General features: G+C 40.6%; 1 protein-coding gene across 1 annotated transcript in view; it reads left to right on the forward strand.

Moving 5' to 3' along the window:
• The window catches only part of LOC114027911 (carbonic anhydrase 7-like), a 15,144-nt gene extending 8,436 nt beyond the window's left edge, over positions 1 to 6,708 (forward strand). Inside the window, exons 4-7 of the mRNA XM_027842082.1 lie at positions 1,076 to 1,198; positions 2,476 to 2,538; positions 3,243 to 3,398; positions 6,586 to 6,708. Coding sequence (XP_027697883.1) covers positions 1,076 to 1,198; positions 2,476 to 2,538; positions 3,243 to 3,398; positions 6,586 to 6,708 — 465 coding nt within the window. The remainder of the gene's footprint in view (positions 1 to 1,075; positions 1,199 to 2,475; positions 2,539 to 3,242; positions 3,399 to 6,585) is intronic.
• The last annotated feature ends 19,009 nt before the right edge of the window (positions 6,709 to 25,717 follow it).

Raw genomic sequence — 25,717 nt, forward strand, 5'->3', positions numbered from 1 at the left:
TACAGTTTCAGACACTTATTAGCTATGTGACCCTGGGTAAGTCACTTGATCTTGTTTGCCTCAGTTTCCTCATCTGTAAAATGAGCTAGAGAAGGAAATGGCAAACCACTTTGTCAAGAAAAACCTAAATGAGGTCATGAAGAATCAGACATGACTGAAATGACTGAACAACAATCGCCTATCTCTCAAGACTATTGTGAGGACAGTGCTCAGGTGACTTAACCATCTGTGAGATCAGCACCTTCAAGGGTGTGCTTTAGCTCCCTCAAACTGGAAGAGCTCTTGGTTAAGTTTTCAGTGTGAGCATTTACACCTCAGAAATCAGCAAGTGTGATATATCAGGACTTGATTTGTTGTTGATTGTTTGGACTTAAGAAAGTGATTTGGGAAAATAATGCAAATTAAGCTTAAAAGTGTGTTTGATGTGTAATTTTTTTTGAAACCTGGTTGTTAATCATTTACCAAGATACCTCTGCCTTAAGTGCAATTATTTTTACCATATTATATTCTTTTCTAACCTAGAGCAGGTTGTGATAAAATGGAAGGAGACGAGATTGGTCCAGAGTTGAGATAGATCAGGTAGAAAAGGTCAACAAAGATAAACCCTGATAACACCTGCCTCCAATCTAACATCAAGGCGACCAGAATAATTGTAACTCACATTTTCTATAGTACCTTAAGGTTCATAAAACACTTTCCACACTACAGCTCCATGAGACAGGTAGTGCAAGGAATACTATTCCCGTTTTATAGATGAGGACATGGAGGGTAGAAAGATAAAATGAGTTGACTGAGGTCATACAACCAGTAAGTGTTGGAGTCATGATTTAAATGCAGCGCTGATTGCTAAATCTAGTGAGGATTTCCATTATATAGAACTGGTTGGATTCAAGGATAACCCTGGACAACCCTCATCAACCAACCAAGCACTAGAATGATAACCAAAGAGACTGGCTTAACACTTCCTGATGGAGGGACCAGAATGGGATCAGAAGGCAGGCAACAAATTAGCCTCCATAAATCACTAGTTAGATGGGCCCAGAACAGAGGAGCCACTGGAGGTGACCAGAGTTAGCTTTTGTGTGACCATCCCTTTCCACAGCTCCATTTGGTCCACTGGAATGGAAAAAAATACAAGACCTTTGCAGAAGCAGCTGCAGCTCCGGATGGCCTGGCTGTGGTTGGCATCTTCCTGGAGGTGAGTGAATTTGCTAGATTTTCCTAGGTTTATCTAAACATCTCCATCCCCCCTTTCCCCACCCTTCTCTCTTTTGCCTGCCTGCACTTAGTGAAAATCCCAAGGATGAGCAGAGGAGAACAATGATACTGCCCATTCTTTCCTGGCATTTGATGCTTCTTCATGGGTTAAGGGGAGAAGGAAGCTGAGACCTGCAACTTTCTTCTGGCCCAGACATCACAGTGATGAAAGATCACTGGTTGAGTCAGGAAATCTAAATCTGGGTTCAGGTGGTCCAGATATCTGTGTATTCCTGACCCACTCCTATAATTTCTCAGAGATCTCAGCACAAGGTCTGTAGAATATAGCTCTATGGATATTAGAGCTGGAGGGAGCCTTACGAAACCATCTAGTTCAACACCTTTATTTTTGCAGATAAGTAAACTGAAGCCCACAGAGGGGAAGTGACTTGTCCAAGGTCATACAGGAAGTAATTGCCAGAGATAGGATTTAAACCCAGGTTCTCAAGATTCTAAACCCAGTGTACTTCCCCCTGCTACTTTCTTTGAGCTTAAAATCCCTTTGTAGTACAGTGGGAGGGATAATAGCCTGGCAATCAGGGAACCTAACTTCTGATTCTTCATTAACTGTCTGATCATGGGCAAGTCACAGCCCCTCTCAGTTTCCTCATCTCTAAGGTTGCAATAGGATTGTAGGACTTTGATCTATGTGGGAGGAACCATAGTCCAAACCTTTCATTTTATTGATAAGGAAGTTGGGTCCCAAAGTGGGGAAGTGACTTATAGCCCGTATAGCCCTGGGCTATGACCTGGCATATAGCCCAGGTCACTTAGAAGGTAAATAAGAGAGCTAGGATTTGAATCCAGCTCTTGATTCCAGAATCAGAATGTTCTTTCCACTGCACCCGGCATCATGGATGATCATCTACCCAGATGCTGTATTGGAGATCCCTGTATCGGGTAGAGGTCGGAAAAGACGTTCTCTAAATTTCCTTCCCCTTCTCATAGTTTAGGATTCATACTGGAGAAAGCAAGGGGTCAGTTTTCTACTATAAGCCATGCAATGTCACCTCCTCCTCCTCACCAGGGTTGACTGAACTTTGTCCTTGTACCAATAGACCCCCAGGCACACTCAGGGGTTAGGATAGAAGAGGATGTGGACGTGTTTTGTCAACACCTCTGTGACTGTGAGAAGTGTCCAGGGGGCTGAGTCCTGGGCCAGAAATGAACATGCCCAGAAGACATTCTCAATACCACTTTATCCATTGTAAATTCCAGACTGGAGATGAACATGCCAGCATGAACAGACTGACAGATGCACTGTACATGGTCAGATTCAAAGTGAGTATTCTGCTGACTTTGGGGCTTTCTTCTGCATTCTTTGTCCTTTCTCCAAATCTGTTTCAATTGCCAGTTAAAGTGCCACTTGCTATAATTGTAAATGTGTTTGGGCATATAGCCTTTGGAGTGGGGGGCAAGGAGGGAGAAAGATAGCTATTTTCAACTATAAGGGATTTGAAGGACTCATGCAAGATGGATTAGATTGATTCTGATCCCACAAGCTAGGGGCTGCAGTAGATAGATCAGACCTGGAGTCAGGAAAACCTGAGTTCAAATCCAGCCTCAGATACTTATTAGCTATATAACCTTGGGAAAGTCACAGCCTATGCCTGCTTCAGTTTCTTCAACTATAAACTGGGGGTAATAATAGCACCTACCTCCCAAGGGCCTTAGAGAAATTAAGAGACTCACCCTGGGTCACATAACTAGTAGGTACCTGAGGCAGGATTTGAACTCAGGTCTTCCTGTCTCCAATTCCTGTGCTTAATCCACTGGACCACCTAAGTTAGGTCTCCAGACAACTAGACAAACATTCTTTTTATGCTACCATAGAAGTAAACTCTGTAGTATGATTTAAGGGGGCAAGGAAACCACAAATCTATCTGGTCTAACCTTAGGCTAGGATTTCTGTTTTCACCTTCCCCAAGCTCTAAACTACTCCTGTAGGATCCTAAACCAGAGTCTCTGCTGACTCCCCTTCCCAGGGAACCAAAGCCCAGTTCAACAGCTTCAATCCCAAATGCCTCCTACCTGTGAACCTCCAGTACTGGACCTACCCGGGGTCTCTGACCACACCACCCCTGAGTGAGAGTGTGACTTGGATAGTGCTTAAGGAGCCCATCACAATTTCAGAGAAACAGGTGAGTCATAACGGATTAGGGGAAAGGGATAGGGCAGGGAACAGGACATCACACCAGCATCGACCTTATGGGAAGATGAGTGTCCATGATATGATTTGAGTCAGCTGAGGACTCCCCCCTACCCCCAGATGACAAATTTCATGGTCTACCATTCTGCATTATGAGATAGCCTGGTACAATGGCAAGTGCCCTGCATTTGGAGGAGTCAGAGGACCAGGGCTTGGATGCCAGGTTACTATTCACTACCTGTATGTGACCTTAGCCAAGTCACCTAATAAATCAATAAGTATTTAAGCTCCTGCTACTTGCCCAGCACTGTGCCATGTGCTGGGGATACCAGTACAAGGAATGAGACAGTCCCTAGTCAAAGAGCTTACTTTCTCATGGGGGAGACAAGTACATATAAATATTTTATATGCACACACTTATATGTGCATGTGTGTGTGTGTGCACACACATACATATATACACATATATATACACATAAATATAAAGGCAATAATATAACATAATAAAAAGTAATAAATATATGTTATTATTTATTTGTTATATATGGGTATATGTATTTATTACTTTTAAATTTATGCTATATATTTTTATATGTAATTGTATCCCTATAAGAGTATATATGTATTTATTAACTTTATATTTATGCTATATGTTTTTGTATGTACTTATTATCTCTCCCATTAGAATGTAAGCTCCTTGAAAGTAGATTGTTAAATTATTATGCATATATATGCACATACAGAGAGTCGTTATAACAAGGACGTTTGAAAGAGATGTCACAGACATTCAGGGGAATTGGGAAGCCTCCGTGCAAAAGATGATGGTGTATCTTAAGGGAAGAAAGGGCCTCTGTGAGGTGAAGATAAGGCAGGAAGTATATTCGAGGCATGAGAAATGACTAATGCAAAGACACAGAGGTGGGAGATGGCGTAGGTGAGGAACAGAGGCTAGTCTGACTAGATCTTAAAGTGCAGGAGGGGGAATGATGTCTCATAAAGCCGGAAAGACAAGATTATTGATGAGGGTCTGAACTAAGATGGTAGTGAAGGGAGAGAAATTGTCGCATAAGAGAGGTGTCATGAAGGTAGAAACTTAATTTCTTTTGACCTCCATCCTGGGCTGTTTTTGTCCTCCTATCACCAGGAAGCCATGTTAAGGCCAACCCTTGGTCCCCTGAGCTAATCAAATCTGTTGGACAGTCTCGTTGTCTTTTTTTTTTTTTTTTGTGAGGCAATCGGGGTAAAGTGACTTGCCCAAGGTCATGCAGCTAGTACGTACAGGTGTTTGGTCTGAGGCCGGATTTAAACTCAGGTCCTCTTAACTTCAGGGCCAGTGCTCTATCCACTGCGCCACCTAGCTGCCCCTTCATTGTCTTTTAAGAAGAAACTTTAAGGAAAGTCTGCATGGACCTTAGGTTTTTGCTTCAACTAGAGAGCCCCATGTTAAAATGCATCTTAAAATACCCAGGCCAGGGTCACATTTTGAATTATTATTGACCAACAATTTAGTAGGGAGTAGTTAATGGTCAGCGAATCAGACTACAGGAGATAGAATGGAAATAGAATGGGGTTAGGTGGATGGGAGCTAAAGACAATAAAAGCCGCCATTTTTTTTAGCAAATGAAAGTTACAAAAAAATTGACATCTGTTACTTCATTTCATCTTCTTACAATGTTAGGAGGGAGCATAAGTGAGTAGTGAAAGCCAAGGAGAACAGAAGAACCTTGAGGACAAGGACTGTCCTTTATCCCCCAGATCTAGCACCATGTCTTAGATGTAGGTGCTCAGATGTTTGTTGAAGTGAAGGGATACTATTCCTATTTTTCAGATGAGAAAATCTGTGCCCAGAAAGGTCAAGGCCAAGGTCACAGAGCTAGTCAGTAGTAGGCTAAGAACTAGAAAGGACTAGGACTCAACAGTCAATCAACAAACATTTATTAAGCACCTACTGTGTGTCAGGCACTGTGTTAACCACTGGAGATACAAAAAGAGGCAAACGATCTCAAGGAGTTTATAATCTAATGGACTTTGGACTACAGACAATTCAGTTGTGTCTGACTCTTAATGTCCCCATTTGGGGTTTTCTTGGCAAAGATGCTGGAGTGGTTTGCCATTTCCTTCTCTAGCTCATTTTTACAAATGAGAAAACTGAAGCAAACAGGGTTAAATGACTTGCCCAGGGTCAAAGAGCCAGACAGTTTCTGAGGCCAGATTGGAACTCAGGAAGATGAGTCTTCCTGACTCCAAGCCCAGCACTCTGTGAACTATGGCATCATCTAGCTGCCTACCATAGACAGAGACGTCTGAAAACAGTTCTTTCCACTGCACCAGTGTTTCCCAAATGTTTTTTGTTTGAAAACATAAAACAAAGGATTATTTTGAACCCCCAGGTTCTACTCATCCTACTCATAATATTTTTTAGATTTTATTCATTAAATTCTCACAATAACTACAATAACAACTTTTGCCCCAAAGAAGTTGATGGTCTCAAATCTCTGTAGAAACCAACATATAATGCTCAAAACATGCGCATGCTTGTTGTCACAGAGGAAAAATAAATTTGTAACATAATTGGGCAATTATTTACTGCTTAGACTATGATCATGAACCCCTAAGTGGTTAGAGAAATACTCATTGAGAACCATTGCATTTCACTGAGAGCCCACCCAATTGGAAACAATGAATTTGCAAATCATGAGAGAAAGACTATAAAATGGTGGTAGTGGGGAGGTGGGGTTTCTCTGTGCCATTTGCTACTTTTTCTCCACAACCGGGAGAGTAGAATGGAACATGCTAAGCCTTTTATCAGTGGTTTGGGATTAGAAGAGTTTGAGGAGATATGGAAAGATAATGAAGTGGGAGGATGGGCAGCAGCCTGGAGGACAAATTAGAGTTCAGAGTTCCCTACTGGAAAAGTTGAGAAAGGAAAACAGAATGGAAGTTTTGCTGAGCAAACTTTGCTGGGATCTCAAAAACTAGGGAGCCAGGAGCCAAAAGCCAACAAAATAAACATGAAATGGGGAAATCATTGCCTTTGCATGGGTGTGACAGAAAAGAATGCAGGGGTCAGAGAATACCACAAGCCCAGTTCTGTCTCATCTTTCACATTTACACCAGTGCCAGAACTCATCACCTACTTTGTAAGGCTAAGCCAGTGGTATCGATTTGCCTTCCCACAGATGGAAAAATTCCGGAGCCTCCTTTTTACTGCAGAGGATGATGAGAAGATCCGAATGGTGAACAATTTCCGGCCTCCTCAGCCACTGAAGGGAAGAGTGGTTCAGGCTTCTTTCAAGTCCTGAAGGGGTCATGCTGTCAACAGTAACAGCAATGATGTCCAAAGTGCTTCCATATCAGCTAAGACCAAACCAGGTGTGCAGCCCCCTTGGTCATGGACTGACGTCTCAGAGCCATTTAGGGGTTGGGGCCGGAGTAGAAGAGGGAATGGCCATTATTATTAGCCAATAATGGCTGCATTATTAGTTCCCTCCAGTCCATTTCTAAGTTACTTTGGGAGTCTTTCTTACCAAAGCAATCACCTGATTTAAATGCTAAGAAACCCCCTACCCCTACCACTCTGCTATTCCATAATCCTTTGACAGCTTTAAAACTGGCCAGACTTTTTAAAAATCCAAGGCTGGGGGAGATTTTAAAATCTACCTGGGCTAGAGCCACCAGGAGAGGCAAGAAATAGGAGTATAAGTTCCTAGTTCCTGGTTAATGGAGAAGGGAGGTAGATATTAGTAACTGCCAGGAACGACCTTTGGGGTTTGACCTGCCTGCTTCTTCCTAGGGGTACACTTTCCCCTCTGTACTCTTTCCCCTGGAAAAGATCACTTTGCTCTTCCCCTCCAGTAGCTCTGGCCCCTTCTTGAACCCTCTACTGTGACAAGGCCCTGTGCTCCAAGGCCATGGGCAGCTGTTGGCAAGACAAAAGCAATAATTATAGCAGGTGGGAGATCCCTTACCAGTGTTAACTTACCTCGAATACTGAAACTAGGCACTGGAAATGGAACCACAGAAGTCTGTGGGTTTGTTTGTTTGTTCTTTGACATTTCACTGCCAACCATTAAAAACACTGATGTGATACTGCTTGTGTTTTTGTGTGTTGATCTGCTGTCTGTCCAGTCTTCCCCCTGACAGTAGAGATGGGCACAAGGTATGAGGGGTAGAGGGGGGAACCACAGATTGTGGTATTTATTTACTCATGCATTGATTCATTCACTTGCTCAGGCATTCATTCATTTATTCATTTCTTTGTCCATCTCTTTGTTCATTCACTCATTTTGTGATGCTCTTACCCTCCCTCCCCCCACCCCTGTCACTTAACTTGGTACATAAACTATAGAGAAAGGAAAGAATTTATGGTACTGAGCATGATTTCTTCTTTGAATCCATTCGATGCATGGCCATAAACTCTAGAAGAAGAAGATAGTTTAACAAATTGGCCAGAATTAATTTCTAGTTTATTATAAAGTTTATTAAACTATTTCTAGTTAATTTCAAATTTTTGAAGTGTTTTTCTTCACAACATGTCTGTGAAGTTGGTGCATGTATTATAAGGCATGTGTGTGTGTGTGTGTGTGTGTGAGAGAGAGAGAGAGAGAGAGAGAGAGACAGAGACAGAGACAGAGAGAGAAAGGGAGAAAGGGAGAGAGGGGGGGAGAGAGAGCAAGCTAATCAATATTTAATTGTTGGCTATCCAAAAAAATTCACATCACACTTTTAAATTTAATCTACACTATTAATATTTTCACCTGTATTTAATGAAATTTCAACAATCAACAAAACCATGAATCGAGCTGTGATTCAAAGTGTAGTGGATAGGAAGTAGGCATACATGTCAGGGAGACCTGGGTTCAAATCCTACCCCTAACACAAACTGGCTTTCTGATTCTGGACAAGTCATTTAACCTCTCATTTAATTTGCTCTAGGCAAATCTTTAAGAGCATGTAACAGTCTTTATTGATTATCCACATTTTAAAGATGGAACTGAGGAGCAGAGGAGACATCTTGCTCAAAGTCCCATAGGTGGTAGAGATCAGTTTTGGGATCCAATTCTGCTTTCTTTCAAAGAAGGACCATAACTAATGTCATTACTCATGTGTATGTAGAGTGATAAACTTGGAGTCCGGGACATTGGTAGACGAGATTTCAAGTGGTGAGCTTATCCTGAGGAGGGCTTAATGTTCCTGGAGTCAAAATGGTAAAATAAATGGCGTAATAAAAAGAACACTTGGCTCTGGTTTATAGCCCTAGCTTTCTCATTAACTTGTTGCATGACCTGAAGTCAATTTTCCTGAGTCTCAGTTTCCTTATCTGGAAAATGTGGATCAAGATCTACTTGCAAGTCCCTAAGATACATGACAAGTCATTCTGAAGAGAAGTCAAAGGTTGCTATAAACGTAAAGACAAATTCAAGACCATTGGACTTCATGATTTTTGAGGTTCCTTCAAACACTTAGAAACTTAGTCTTAGAAACTTAGTTGCATTATTTTATAGTGTTAAGAAAAATTAACTTCAAATAAAATTCCCTAGGGTCATTGAATGTTTTATCTGGTTTGTTTCTAAGTACAATGAGATACACACCCATTCAATAAGTGAAATTAACAAATGAGAAAAATTATAAGTGGGTACATTGATTAACTGTTGGTAGAGCTGTACATTGGTCAAACAATTTGGAAATATGCCCACAAAGTCACCAACTATGCATGCATTTTGGCCCAACTATACCACTGCTAGACCTATTAAAGAGAGGGAAAAGATCCATACGTACAAAAAATTTGTAGCAGCTCCTTTTGAAATACTAGAACCTTGGAAACTAAGGGTGTATCAATCTATTGGTGAATGGCTGAACAAATTTTATTATATGAATGTAATGGAATATGATTTGCAGTAAGAAATGAGGAAAGAGATGGTTTCGTAAACACCTGAGAAGGATTGTCTGAACTGATGCAGAGTGAAGCGAGCAAATGTATACAATAACAACCTTGTGAACTCAAAACAACATGGAAAGCCTTAAGGACTTGATCAATGCAACAACCAACCATCATTCCAGATGACTCAGGATCCAGAATGCTACCCACATATCTTTGGGGAGCATTGTGAATGTGGGAATCTGTTGTGCTTGACTGTATATTTGTTTCAATGGAGAAGGAGGTAGGAGGGAGAAAAAATAGATTTTTGTTCATAAAAAAATTAAAAATAAACACAGTGAAGTAAAATGGAAAGAACATTGGACTTAGAGTCATCAGAGACCTGAAAGATCCTGTCTCTGGACCTTACTAGGCATGGGATCCTAGGCAAGTCATTTATATGCTCTCTGAATTCATATTCTCAACCATAAAATTGGAAAAGGAATACATAATAGCACCCACTCAACTGGGTTGTGAGGAATAAAGGAGATGATGAATATATAGCATTTTGGAACCCTCAAAGGGCTATAGGGCTATTTTACTACGGGCCAGGCTCTCTGCTCAGCACTAGGAATTCAAAGACAGCCTCTGTCCTCAAGAGAGCTTACAATCTAACAGAATGTACTGCATGCAATTCCAGAAGAGAATTTCCAAGTATTTTCTGAGCAGTAGCAGGGATTTGGGAATCAGTGCATAACTTCCCAATATGGTTACTGTAAGGAGGCAATATTAAATTGTATAAATAAACTCTGATCTATTTAAGAAAAAAAAAATTTGAAGCACTTTAAATTCGTGGAATCCTCTCAGGGACCTGAGAGATCACCCAGGGCAATTGCAACCTGATAGATGAGTCTTTCTTCCCTCATGCTGAATAAAGTAACCATCCTGCCTATATTTAAATACCTATAGTGACAGGGCACTCACTACTAAAGGACATCACAAGGTGTTTGTCAACAGATGTGTTGCTTTTGGAGTCAGAAGATTCTGACACTTGCAAAGTATACAGTTTATTTCACTTTTTCTGAGTCTCAGTCTTTTCCATCTTATAGACAGGAAATAATGACATTGCCAGCCTTCTGAGGTTGTCGTGAGGAAAACATATTGTAAACCTTAAAGTATTGGAGAAACACAAATTATTCTAATTGATGTCTCCTAGGATTCTATTAGAGTAAACCTTAGGAATAGGTGATGAAAAGCAGAATAATGTAAGTTGCTATCTATATCACATGATATCAGGTTATCATATGCCATAGTATACAACTCTAGATCACTGAGGTCTTAAATTCCACCATTAGCCATTAATTCTTTTGGTATATAACTTTGTTTCCCTTTAGACCACAAGTACCCTGAAGCATATTTTATTAAGTCATTTGAACCTTAGTTCAAACAAGTTCACCATTTCCTTTTCTGAGTGCAAGGTTTAAATAGGGATAAGGATCACTGGGGGGTAGGTGGGAAGTGGGCATAGGGGTGAAGGTGGCGAGCAACTTCAAGACAGAAAAGCTTGAGTTTTTGGCCAAAGACCAAATGCACCAAAGGTGGCCCTATAGGCTAATTTTATGTGGGTTTAAGATTTGGAAATAGCTTCCAGTCCATCCTCTTAAGAGAGTAGGGTGGGAATAATCAACTGAATTTCCTCCAAATAGTCCATGAATTTAATGATCTCACCAGCATGGGGAATCTCCCCATCAGTGTCTTCCAGCCTTCTTGTTTATGGCTTTCCGTGAACAAAACATAAGAGGAGCTACCCAACAACCAGAGATCTTTCTCTGGCTCTTTGAACATTCCATGGATACCAATATAGCATTTGGGATGTCCATCTGTTACCCCTCACTCTTTTGAGGGTCAAATGTTTTATTGATGGTTTTTGTTTTTACATCACAGTAATATACATATATACCTATACCCCCAAGTGCTCTTGTAACACAGAAAAAAAAAAACCAGCATCTGACCAAGTCCAGCAGCGAATGCCCCATTCAACTTGAGCAGTCTGTTGACTGCCAAGAGGAAAGGGATTTCATTATCTGGTCTCTGAAACCACTACTGATTTTCAGTGACTCAATTTTACCTTCACACTTTCTTTTGGTAATTGCTGTGAATATTGTTCTGTTGCTGTTTATTTTCCTTCTTATTAGTTCTTAGACATTTTTTTCATGTTGCTCTAAATTCCTCCATCATTTCTAGCTACACAATAATACTGTTACATTCATCAGTCAATCAACACAAGCTTATTAAGTACTTACTTCATGCCAGGCCTTGTGCTAGGTGCTTGAGATACAAATACAAAAAATGAAACAGTTGCTGCCTTCAATACAAAACAGGTACAAGGTAATTAGGGGAGGAAGGCACCAACAATTGAGGGCACCAGGAAAGGCTTCTTGTAGAAAGCTGTGTTTCAACAAAGTCTTCCAGGACACCGTGGATTCTTTGAGGTGCAAGTGAGAAAGGAGTGGATTCCAGGCAGGGGGTACAGCCCATGCAAAGGCATAGAGGCAAGAGATTGAACTTTGTATTTGAGAAACACTAATAAGGCCAGTTTGACTGAAGTGTAGACTGAACGATGGGAAACAATGTATAATTAAGGTTGGAAAGGTAGTTTGGGTGCCAGTTGTGAAGGACTTTAAATGACAGCGGGTGCCAATCTCATATGAGTTTGTTCAACCATTACCTAAATCAATGGGCACCCACTTTGCTGCTACAAAAAGTGCTATTTGGGGGCAGCTAGGTAGTGCAATGGATAAAGCTCCAGCCCTGGAGTCAGGAGGACCTGAGTTCAAATCCTGCCTTAGACACATAACACTGACTAGCTGTGTGACCCTGGGTAAGTCACTTAACCCCATTGTCTAGCCAAAAATAAAATAAATAAAAAATTTTAAAAAGAGCTGTTTGGAATGTTTTGGTATGTACTGGATCCTATTTCTGTCTTTGACTTCCTTGGGGCATGTGCACAGTAGTCCGATGATTTTCTTTTCTAGGTGCCTGATATACATCCTTAAGGATGTAATTTTTTCTTGGGAGGAAAAAAAAAGTTGATGAAAACTCACTTTGAAGGGGTCCAGCACTCTTTGGATGTGTCTTCAGAGAATGTGACTTGCCCAGGGAGGGTTACATAGATAATAAAAGGCAACACTAGGAATTAGGGTTAGGCTTAGGACCTTGTTTCTCTGACTACCCTCCCCACTGCACCACACTGCCGCCAAGATCACACTGGATGACTCTTTGTTGGCTCCTGACCAGGTAAATGTTAAGATAGCACAACAAATTATGTCTATAATGTTGAGTAAATGAGGCAATAATAATCTGAGCAGTTCCTAGATTGTTCAGGAAAGAATCTAGCTGGTGATATGAAGTGTGACATCCCACCTTAGCACATTCACTCATTCATTCCTTTCATCAATCCTGAAGAATTTACTGAGCACCTGCTTCTTTGTGCCCACTGCTGAGGGAAGACAAGAGACAACAGCAAGACTGGAAGGGACCTTGTTCATTATCTCATCCAACTCCTTTCATTTTATAAGGGAGAAAACTGAGGCCCAGAGAGGTCAAGGGACTTGGTCAAAGTTACGCAGGTAATAAGTGACAAAGAGGGGATTTGACCCCAGGTCCTCTGACCCCAGTGCTTTTAAACCTGCCCTTGTTGAAGTGACTTTCCCATGGTTCCATAGCTGGTAAATGAAAGAGGCAGAATCTGAACCTGAGTCCAGCCAAGTCCAACACTCTCTCATAAATTTTAGTGAAATAATAATAACAATAATACAATAGCTAACATTTATAGAGCACCTTAAAGTTTACAACGCACTTTACAAATATTATCTCATTTGATCCTCATAACAATTCTGGAAGGTGGGTATTGTTATTATTTTTGTTTTACAGCAGAAGAAACTGTAGCAACTAGAGGTTTAAGTTACTCGCCCAGGTCACAGAGCTAGAAAATGTCCAAGGTATGAATTTGAACTCAGGTCTTCCTGATGCAAGGCCTGGTGTTCTATCCATTGTACCACCTTGCTGATAAGGAAAATTCATTTAGTAGGAACACTTCCTTCATTGTACAATGCCTGATAAATGAGATATTACTAAAATTTACAATCTTTTTTACTTTTTAAAAACACCAGTGGAATCTTAAAAAAAATTAACTTGGGATTACTCAGTCAACAAACATATTGAGTGCCCGTTTTGTGCCTCGCTCTGTAAGATTTAGTCCTTGATCCTCTGTCCTTCATTAAGCAAATTGCTTTGATTCATTATCAGCTTCTCATTTATAGTTCAGAGACCTCATTGCCGACATGATAAGCAAGCACTTCTGAAACTATTTGGTTTTTTTTTTTAAATCCTATCTGACTTTGGAAAGAACTTTCCCCTACCGAGGCCATGTGGTTTGGTGGAGACAGTGCTGGGTGTGGAGTCAGAAGTTCTGACTTCCAGTTCTGATCCTGTTCTCCTATTTTCTTTGACTTTGAGCTAGATGGCACAAAGGATAGAGTGCCATCTTCCTGAGTTCAAACCTGGCCCCAGACATTTACTAGCTGTGTGACCCTGCACAAGTCACTTAACCCTGTTTGCCTCTGTTTCCTCATCTATAAAATGAGTAGGAGAAGGAAATGGCAAACCATTTCAGTATCTTTGCCAAGAAAATCTAGAATGAAATCATGAAGAATTGGATATAACTGAACAACAACAACATTCAGGGACTAGAATAGACAGCTTCTGAGGTCCCTTCTAGCTCTGACATTGTATGGTTGCATATAGGCAATTAGGAGTCACTGATGTGTTTTGAGCAGGGCTTTGGCATATACATACATACACACATGTGTGTATGTATAAATATACATGCATACATATATATGTACACACACCTGTATACATGTAGGCATATTTTATTTGTTTTAATCAGCCAAGATATACCTTCCCATACTCCCATCCCACCCCCAATTGACAAGATGAGAAAAATAAAACCTATCACAAATATGTATAGTCAATCAAAACAAATTTCCATATTGTTCATGCCCCCCCCCCCCAAAGTCTCATTCTTCATTCTGCATCCTTTACTTTTCTATCAGGACATGGGTAGTATGTTTTATCCTTGGATCTCTGGAATCCTGGTTGGGTCATTAGGCTGATAAGAGTTCAATGCAGTAGTATTCCACCACATTTATATACCATAACTTACTCATCTATTCCCCCAATTTATGGGCAACTCCTCAGATTCTCATTCTTGCCACCTCAAAAAAAAAACTCTATAAATACTTGTGTATATCCTTAGAGTAGGTTTTGCTTAGGACTAATCCTTTCCTTAATCTATTGTCCCTTCTTTCATTTCCCTCTTATTATCCTGTTGAGTGAAACTTCTGTTCTCAACTCTGTGTGCATCAATAGCTATATACATATCTATATTCTTTCTTTGGACTAGTTCAGATGGAAGTGAGATTTGAGTGTCAGCTACTCCCTCAACCCCTTCCTTGTTTGCATAGATGTTTTCTTGTGCAACCTGATTATGTGAGATAATTTCCCCTAATCTTCCTTTTCCTTCCTCCCTAGTGTATTCCTCTTACCCTCTCTTTCCATTCTTTTCTTAGTATCATCAAAACAAGGAGCAGCTAGGTGGCACAGTGGATAGAGCACAGGCCCTGGAGTCAGGAGGACCTGAGTTCAAATCCCACCTCAGACACATGATACTCACTAGCTGTGTGACCTTGGGCAAGTCATTTAACCCTGATTGCCTCACCAAAAACAAAACAAAAACAAAACTCAACAACAACAAAAACAAACACTTCACAAGATCATCAAAACATTACAGAACCACTTCCAGGCCATTGGAAGTGGCTAATTGGACTTCCTCTATGAACCCTGATGATGGTAGGAATCAGAGGGGACACGTATCATCTCACCATATTTGAATGTAAGCATTTTATTCTTACTCCTTTAAGCAATTATCCTTTCTCATTGTTCTTTTGTTTACCATTTTTATATTTCATTTCATGCCTATGTTTGAACTCCAAAATTTCTCCACAACTCTGGTCTTTTCAAGCAGGAATGCTTGAAAGACCTCTGTTTTGTTAAAGGTCCATTTCCCTCCATGTAGCATTATATTAAGTTTTCCTGGGTAAGTTATTTGCTATAAGCCCATATCCTTTGCCTTCTGGAATAGCATATTCCAAGCTCTCCACTCCTTTATTGTGGTGGCTGTTAAATCATATGTAATCCTGACTGTGGCTCCTTGATACTTGAATTCTTTCTGTCTGCTTCCAGTATTTTTTCTTTGACTTGGAAGCTCTGGGTTTTGGCTCTAATGTTCCTGGGAATTTTCCTTTGAGGGACCTTTTAGGAGGTTACCAGTATATTCTTTCTATTTTTACTTTACTTTCTGTTTCTAAGAGATCTAGGCAGTTGTGTTTTGTTTTTTTTTTTTTTTTAAATTCTTGAAATAGGATGTCTAGGCTCTTTTTTTGCTTGTGGTGTTCAGATAGTCCAATGATTCTTAATTTTTTTCTCCTTGATCTGTTTTCTAGGTCAGTTGGTTTTGCTGTAAGATACTTTACATTTTCCTCTATTTTTTAAAACTTTTTTTCTAACTTTGTTTTAATATTTATTATTGCCTGATGAAGTCATTAGCTTCTATTTGGTCCATTCAAATTTTCAGAGAGTTTATTGCTTGGGAAAAATTTTGTACATTGTATGCCAAGCTGTTAATTCTCTTTCTAAGTCTTTCTTTCCTAATTCTCATCCCTTTTCCAATTTTTTCCTCAAGTACTCTCATTCCATTTATAAAAAAAAGTTTAAACTCTTGCATTATTTCTTCCAATAATTCTAACTGAGTTTGTGCCCAAGCTGCATTTTTCTCTGAGACTTTGCTTGTTGATATTTTCCAGTCATCCTTTTCTTCTGGGCACCCCTACCACCATAATAGCTTATTATGGCGGGGTTCTTTTTTGTTTTTGTTGACACATTCTTCCATCCTACTTCCTGATTTTGGACTTGATGTTAGGACTGGGCTCTGCTGCGCTTCTGGAGGGAAGATCTGGGCTGGCCTTATTGCTGCTTTCTTGGGAGTATTAAGTGTTGTACCATTCCAGGGACAACCTTCAGGTCTGAAAGTTTTTAGTGCTTCCAAAGGAGTCTGATCCAGGTCAAAGTGGATTGCCACTCCCCCTAGTCTGAGTTCTTTAAGTTCTTGACCTGTTTTGGGGTCTGGGCAAGAGTAGACTGTTGTTAGACTCTGTCTCTATGAGAAAGCTGGAAAAACTCTGTTGGTTTAAAGTGACAGAATTGGGGGCAGCAAGGTGACGCAGTGGATCAAGCACTGGCCCTGGATTCAGGAAGACCTGAATTCAAATCTGGCCTCAGATACTTGACACTTTACTAGCTGTGTGACCCTAGGCAAGTCACTTCACCCCATTGCCTTACCAAAAATAAAAAGCAAAAGTAGGTAATCTAAATCTATCTAATACATACTGTATTAATAATAGTATATAATAGATAATATCTAATAATCTAATTAAATAGATCTGAAGAGATAAAGTGACAGAATTGTAGGTTCCCTTTGGTCTAGGTTTTCTGCCTTGGTTATTCCTCTGCAGGCTGGGCTGGGTGCTAGAAGTGAGACCCTGAGCTTGGGGTCTGAGTCACACCACTGCTGCTATTGCCTTCTGAACTCCCTTTCTCAGTATACTGCTTGGGGCTTTCCTACCATATGGAAAGCCACTGTTGGGCAGACCCCTTTTCCCCTCTGCCCTGGATCTGAGATCAGGGACTGGGTAGTAGGTTTTGCAGTTTGTTCCCATCACAGTGCCCCAGGGTGGGTCTGGAGGTGCATAGTTCTAGGACTTCTTTTGGGCTGATGCACAGCCTTTCCTTGGGTACTAGAGTGCCCTGTGTTGATGCTCTTGCCCTGACCCCATCGCCAGTGTTGGTCGACCTCTATCAATCTGACTGGACAAAGGACTCACTGTGACTTTTCCTGGATATCTCCATCAGGATTTGGCCTGGTGAATTTTATGGAGCTGTTTAGATAGGGGATAAGTTGCATTGCTTCCTTTTACTCCACCATCTTGGCTCTACCCTGGGGGTTTGGCTTTGGACTGGGATTGGAGGTATATAGTGTAATTTACCTTGCATCTTACTAGGGATGCTCCTGTATTTCCCTATAATAATATTGTTATTTTTGTTCCTGATATCAGGTCAGTGAACAAACATTTATTAAGTGCCTACTATGTGCCAGGTATGTGCCAAGCACTGGAGATACAAAGAAAGACAAAAGCAGTCCCTGCTCTCAAGGAGCCCACATTCTAATGCAGGAGAAAATTATGCACATACAAAGTATATACAGATTAGATAGGAGGTAATGATAACCTGGGTCTCTTGTACATAGTATGATCTAGTCAGGAGAAAAACAATCCTTTTTTATAGCACATTTACAACCACCCTGTGAGGTAGATGATGCAAGGATTAGCACCCATATTTTATAGATGAGGAAACTGAGACTCAGTGAAGTGAAGTGATCCATTCAAGGTTACACAACTATTAAGAGTCAGGGCCAGGAGGTGAATTCAGGTTTCCTGACTCAGAGTCCAGATCCATTTTCGTTGCCTGGTGGTGCTGCTGCCCCTTTGACAATCCATAAAAGTCATTTTTTCTTTACCTCTCTCTGCCTTTTAACTGGCTTTCCCCCACCCCGGCCCCATCCATTAGGACCTAGCCCAGTCCTTACAATTTTCAGCATCTCCTTTGTATAGACTCTACATGCTTCTCCTAGAAGCCTGACCTCATTTCCTTATGGTGTCCTTCAAACTGAATTAGAGAATAACTTGGAGAGGGGAGCAGGTGGCTGTTTAATTTCCTAAGTATCTATTTTCATCCCATTAAGAATCTTAACTGGAAAGGCAGCCAGAGTCAGAAGTAGAGGGGATGGGCCACTGAGATGTGCTGGGGGGTTAGGAGATACCAGAGCAGCCATGATGGCCAGTACACAGGCATCTCTTAGATTATTATTCTTTGTTGCAGCAGTAATAATACCAACCATTTATATAGTGTCTACTATGTGCCTGGCAATATGCTAAATGCTTTACAAATATTATCTCATGATGTCTCTGCCACCTGTTCCATGGTGGGGTACAGGGATAATCAAGGGGCGAATTCATGGTAGAATCATAGAATCCTTACATTGGAAAGAATCTCAGAAATTATTTATGTGGAATAGCTATAATGCAGTGGAAAAAGCATTGGGTTCAGAATCTGAAAAGCTAGGTTTGAGTCTCATCTCTGCAACTACTAGCTGTGTGACCTTGGACCAAGTAGCCTAGCCTCTTTCTAATTATACCTGCCTCATAGAGTTGTTGTGATTCGAAGATCAAAGAAGATAATGAATAAAGTACTTTGTAAAACTCTATATAAATGTCTGCTATGGCAAATATGAATCCCCCTCTAGCATTCCAAGGGGATTTGTAGTGAATTTTAAAAGAAGATTTTGGGGAACAAGATAAGACATCTTATTTTGACAGGAGAGACAGGATGATAGAGAGTAGAAAGAGCCCAATGGGCTTGGAATCATGAGAGACCTGATTTGAATACTAGCTCTAACACTTATTAGTCTATGACCTTGGACAAATAACTTTATCTCTCTGAGTTTCAATTTCCTCATCTGTAAAAAGGAGAAAATAATCTTTGCACTACATACCTCATAGGGTTATTGTGGGGGAAGCCTTTCGGAATCTTTAAAGAATTGTAAATTACTATTAGCTCAAAAGAATGAATCATGAATGGTTTAATTTCAGGCATGATACTGGTAGATAAAGGCAATATTTTTGTACAAGACAGCCTTCTGCCAGAAAGAACAGTGGCTTTAGAGCTGGATGGCCCAGTTATCTGTTATATTTTACCCATGTGGTCTTAGAGAAGTCATTCTACTTCTTTTGAATCTCTGCTTCTGTTAAAACGAGAGGATTGGATCAGATGAACTCTAAAGTGCCTTTAGTATACTGTTTTTTACTTTTTTTTTGTTTGAGTCTTCCTGTACAAAATGAAAATGTGGAAATGTTTTACATGACTGTATATGTACAACCTTATTGGATGGCTTACCATCTCAAGGAGGGGAGAAGGGAGAGAGGATAGGGTAGAATTTGGAACTGAAAACTTAAATTTAAAAAAAAAAAACCTAAATGTTAAAAATTGTTTTTAACATGTAATTGGGGAAGAAACAAAATATTATTTAAAAAATAAAGTGTCCTCAGGCTCTGACACTCTGTGGTGCAGTGATCCTTCAGAGTTCGCCCTATAGACTGCTGCCTACTTTGGTCTCCAGTTAAGGTCCTCCTCATTTTAAGTGGTGGGGATTTTTCAGGCAGTAGGACTGTATCCAGAAACTGGTGTATTCTTGAAGGTGGACAGTTCCCCAAGACCCACTTCTGCTTCCTATCACGTGCTTTAGTGTTGGTGCCAGGCTGCTCCAGGAGCTGGCCTTTGATCTGGATCTGTGAAGCATTAGCTCCATTATTTTCAGCTTAAAGTGGTACAAACAGTTCTTTGATGTCACAGGCTATATGGGTCAGGGAGCAAGGATATAGGGCTTGGCTAGGGAGTGGGGACCCCAGTATTCCCAAAATAAGGCTCTTCTAAGTGGCTAAGACAACTGAATGGTCAGCAAGGCCCTAATACAGAGGAGTAATTTTATTGTTCCATATTGTCCCACTTTGCAAGGAGAAGCTACACATACACATCCATTCAGTCCCACACACAGTTATTTCCAAGGTAATGAGGAAAATAAGCAACCATTTGAATGAAAACTAACTCCTCCATTTCTATGTTGCTTTAAGATTTCTAAAGCACTTTCTTCACAATTTTTGCAGTTGAGGGGTGATGGGAACCCCAAAATTCAAGGGCAAAAGACATGGGTCCTGTCTCGAATTCAACTCAAGCCTTCTTTTAGTCAGAGACAAAGTTTATTAAAACACTGGTTGGGGTGGGCAAGATTCTTAGTGAGTTTGCACTATCATCCAGATTTTAAGAATCTGAGCTATTGGGGAGATTTTAAGAATCTAAGCGATTTAATGGGAGCAAGATGGACACATATATAGGAGTGGGTCTAGATGGAATCAAGGAATGGAGGTCTAGGGTGGGGCCAAATGCAGACAATCGTGGCTGGGCTGGGTTAGAGGTAACAGAGAATTAAAGGTCTTAGCCACAAAGAAAGGACAGTTGAAAGGATTATTCACGGATGCTTCAGGTGAATGCCAGGAATCAGGGCCATGTGGGAAAAGTCCAGAGCCATTTAGGGGTCCATCATTAGCGCCCCATCAATGACAATCTTGTGAAATGGTTAGTATAAGGGTTATTACCCCCATTTCATAGATGAGAAAACTCAGCCTCAGAGAAGTTCAGTGATTTTCCTAAGGCCACACAGTTGGTAAGTGCCAGAGCCCTGGTCTTAGGACCTGTGTTCTTTCCATTAAGTTGCTCCTCAAACAAGACATTCCATTTCCAGACTCTGGGCATTTTCTCTGGCTGTTCCCTTCTCTGGAGTGCTGTCCCTCTTCACCTCTCCCTTCTGACTTTTCTGGCTTCCTTCTAGCCACAATCCCATCCTTTATGAGAAGCCTTTCCCAACCCTTCTTACTTTCAGTGCCTTCCCTCTGTTGATTATTACCTATTTATCCAATCTAGAGCTTGTTTGTGCAAGTTATTTCATGTTGTCACCCCATTAGATTGTGAGCTCCTCAAGGGCAGGAGCTGTCGATGCCTTCCTTTGTATCCTTAGCACTTATTACAGTGCTTAGCACATAGTAGGCCCTTAATAAATGTTTTTTGAATGACTGACTGAGACTATGTTAGTATCTACTACAATACCTGCATTTTCAGAGCAACAGGGAACCTTATGCATCCTGATCCAATAGCCCCAGGATGCACAAGCTTCCTTATGTGGAAGAGGAAAGAGAGAAGTAAAGCCAGTGTTCTCCAGCTTCCTTCATCTCTTGCCATTGGTTGACTCAGATGTCAGTCAGCGCTAGGTTGGTGGGTGATGACTTACCAGCAAATTAAACCACATCTGATAGGCAGTTCAACCAGCCAATGGTATTAATGGAAAGAAGGAGCATGCCTGGTTTCCTTCCCCTCCACATTTTTTTTTGTGCCCTCTTCCCACCCTCCCTTTTATTTAAGCACAGACTAGAGTAGAAGAGAAGCTACTTTCATGTTGAACTGAATGACTGTGCTTTTTGACCTTCATAGCATAGCCTGGATCTGTGTGTTCTATGGACTTGTGAGCTGACTTTGGATTTAGCAGGGAGTGCATTTGGAAAAAGAAAAAAAAAGCAGCACATCCATTTAGAAGAGAGGAGAGGATCAGCCCTAGCTGAGTGATCTCCAGTGAGTAGGAGAAGCAAAAAGTAGCAAATCTATAACCAAAAGGAATGATTAAATTACGAACAACAAACACAAAATACCTGTTTCCTACAGAGCATGGTGCTAAAAGCTGGCCTTAGATACAACCCTTAGATAAGACAGAGATATTCTGCAAGGAACCCACAGTCTGGTAGGAAGACACAAGCAAATCTAATAAAATTCTAATCAACGACAGGCTGCAGATCTCAGTCTCCAGGCCCTAGACTGGAATAAAAAGAAACAAGGATACAGGTGGAAAGATCTAAGCTCAAATTCTGGTTCTGTCAATCACTAACTTTGTTCAAATGAATTTGAACAATTCATTTGATTTTTCTGAGTCTCAATTTCCTTATTTGTAAAATGAGCAGGCTGAACTAAATAATGTATAAAGTCCCTTTCAGGTCTAAATCTACATCTATGAACCAAGATTTTGAATTAAAAAGGAAAACAAAGCCTTGTCTTTGCACTTCAGGTAGCAGGAGGGAAGCACCATATCCCCCCTGTCTTTTCCCTCACTCTATCAGGACAATGATAATTCATACCCAGGTAGCATGTATTCATGTGCGTTTGTCCAAATCCCTGCAGGACCACATCCTTTTGTGTGGGAAGAGGGTCTGGGCACCACTCAGCAGGCTGCAACCACAAAGGTTGCTTTCCACAGTCTGAAAACGCCACCTAGTGGTTTTTCTGTGCTTGATTATGTATAGGACATTAGGAGATCAGAGGGCATTTAACTCAGCTTCTACCTAAAGCATGAATCTCATCTAAGGGGTCCCAACCCAGTTACTGTTCAAAGTCCTCCAGGGACACAGAGCTGTCCAGTTCTTGAGGCAGTTCATTTCATTATTGAATAGCCCCAATTCCTAGACTGAAATCAAGGTCAGCTTCCCTATAACTTGTATTCAATGACCGAGTCCAAATAGAATAAGTCTGATCCCCTGCTATGTGTCATGAAAAATATTTGAAGACAATGATCAATGTCTTTTCATCATCCATCTCAACAGCTGCATTTCCTTCAACATTTCTATGAAGTTAGGTGGAGTAATAATAATGGTTAATAGTAGTTAACATTTATATAGCCCTCACCATGTGTCAAGCCCCTTCTGGAAAATTGTCTTGTGTCAGAGGGGCTTTTGCAGCTCAATGTAATTATGAGCTATGCCATGCAAGGTTACCCAGATGGACAGGTCATAGTAGAGAGTTCTTACAAAAGGTCATTCACTGAACAAAGAAATGGCAAGCCACTCTAGTATCTTTGCCAAGACATGGACAGTATTAAAATAATTAATGATTTGACACTGGAAGATGAGTCCTTCGGGTGGGAAGGTACCTGACATAACACTGGGGAAGAGTGAAGGAAAAATACAAGTAGTTCCAGAAAGAATGAAATGACTGGGCCAAAGCCAGAAGGAAGCTTAACTATGGGTGATGAAAGGAAAGTTTGATGCTGTAAAGATCACTGTTGCATAGGAACGTGGAATGTAAAATCTATGAACCAAAGTAAGTAGATGTGATGAGACAGGAGATAGAAAGATTTAACATTGACATCTTGGGTGTCAATGAACTTAAATGGACAGGAATGGGTGAATTTAATTCAAGTGATTACCATATATACTACTCTGGGCAAGAATCCCTTAGAAGAAATGGAGTAGCTCTCATATGTAATAAAAGGGTGAGAAAAGCAGTACTTGGGTATAATCTGAAAAATGGCAGAATGATATCTGTTCAAATGCAAGGCAAATCATTCAACATCACAGTAATTACAAGTCTATGCTCCAACCACTGATGCCAAAGAGGACAAAGTCAATCAGTTCAATGAAAACTTAGAATATCTTCTAGAAATAATCCCCCCATCCCAAATGTCACATTCATCATTGTTATTCAGTCATGTCCAACTCTTCATGACCCCACTGGGGCAAAGATACTAGAGTGATTTGCCATTTCCTTTTCCAGCTCATTTTACAGATGAGGAACTGAGGCAAACAGGGTTAAATGATTTGCCCAAGGTCACACAGCCAGTAAGTGTCAGAGGCTGGATTTGAACTAAGGAAGATAAGGCTTTCTGATTCCAAACCCAGTGCTCTATCCACTGTACCACCTAACTGCCCCCAACATTCATCATAGGGTATTGGAATGCTAAAGTAGGAAATCATAAGATAATTGGAATAGCAGGCAGGTTTGACCTTGTAGTACATAATGAAGCAGAGAAGAGACTAAGAGTTTTGTCAAGATAACTCTCTGGTCAAAGAAAACACTCTTTTTCAACAACCCAAGAGGTGACTCTACTCATGGATATCCCTGGATGGTCAATATAGAAATCACATTGATTATACTTTGCAGCCAAAGGCTGGAGAAGCTCTAAACAGTCATTTAAAACAAGACCTGAATCTGACTGTAGCTCAGATCATGAGCTTCTTATTGTAAAATTAATACTTAAATTGAGGAAAGTAGGGAAAACCATTAGACTGTATAGATATGACTAAAAAAACAAAACAAAACAAAACAAAACAAAAAACTAAGATCTTGGCAACTGATCCCATCACTTCCTGGCAAATAGAGGGAGAAGAAATGGACACAGTGTCAGATTTTATCTTGAGCTCAAGAATCACTGCAGATGGCGACTGCAGCCATGAAATTCCTTGGAAGGAAAACTATGGCCAATCTGAGTAGCATATTAAAAAACAGAGACAACACCTTGTTGACAAAGGTCCATGTAGTCAAAGCTATGGTTTTTCCTGTAGTAAATGTATGGCTGTGAGAGTTGAATTAAAAAAGGAAAGCTGAGCACCACAGAATCTACACTTTTGAATTGTGGTACTGGTGAAGACTTTTGAAAGTCCCTCGGACAACAAAGAGATCAAATCAATCAATACTTAAAGAAAGTAATTCAAGGGGCAACTAGGTGGCACCGTGGATAGAGCACTGATTCTGTAGTCAGGAGGACCTGAGTTCAAATCCAAGCTCAGACATCTGATCTTCATTACCTGTGTGACTCTGGGCAAGTCACTTAACCCTGATTGCCTGGGGTGTGGGGGGGAAGTAATTCAGATTATTCACTGGAAGGTCAAATATTTAAGGCGAAGCTTCAAAACTTTGGCCACATAATGAGAAGATGGGACTCCTTGGAAAAGACCCTAATTTTGGAAAAGATTGATGGCGAAAGAAGAAGGGGATGGATGGCAGAGGATAAGATGGATACATCATGTCATGGAAATGTCAAACTTCAGCTTAGACAGATTTTGGAAGATAGTGGAGGATAGAAGGGCCTGGCATGCTATGGTCCATGGGATCACAAAGAATTGGGCGTGACTGAACAACAAATGTGCCAGGCTCTGTGCTAAGCACTTTACAATTATTATCTCCTTTGATCCTCACAACAATCCTGGCAGGTAGGTGTTATTATTATTATTTCCATTTTATAGATAAGGAAGCTGAGGCAAAGAGAGGTTAAATAACTTACGCAGGGTCACATAGCTAATAAGTAACTGAGGGTGAATTTGAACTCAGGTCTCCCTTTAGACCTGTTGCTCTATCCACTGAGCCACTTAGGTGCACCAATTTAGAGAAGATTGGACTTGGAATCAACATAGACTTGAGTTCAAATCTTGCCACAGATAGCTGGTTGATCTGTGTGACTCATTCTTTACTTCTTTCAGCCCCAGTTTCTTCATTTGTAAAATGGCCATAATAATAGCCTCTACCTTCCAAGGTTGTTGTGAGAATCAAACGAGGTAATATGTTCAAAGTGCTTTGTTAACCTTCCGTTGCTATATAAATGTTAGCTGCTGTTATCATTACTATCATTGTTATTGTATGACATGGTTTCCAATCCTTTTCACCATCCTGGTTGCCCTTCTCTGGACACTCCAGTTTATTAGTGGCCCTTATAAAATGTGGTGTCCATGACTACAGAGCCAATCCAATTAAATGCAACAAGTATTAATTAAGCACCTGCTGTGTACATTGCTCTAGACTCTAAAATGCCAAGACAAAATGAAAGAGATTTCTTGCTCTAAAGGGGCTTG

Source organism: Vombatus ursinus, unplaced genomic scaffold (assembly GCF_900497805.2).
Source record: "Vombatus ursinus unplaced genomic scaffold, bare-nosed wombat genome assembly UNPS02014864.1, whole genome shotgun sequence".
Classification (NCBI taxonomy): domain Eukaryota; kingdom Metazoa; phylum Chordata; class Mammalia; order Diprotodontia; family Vombatidae; genus Vombatus; species Vombatus ursinus.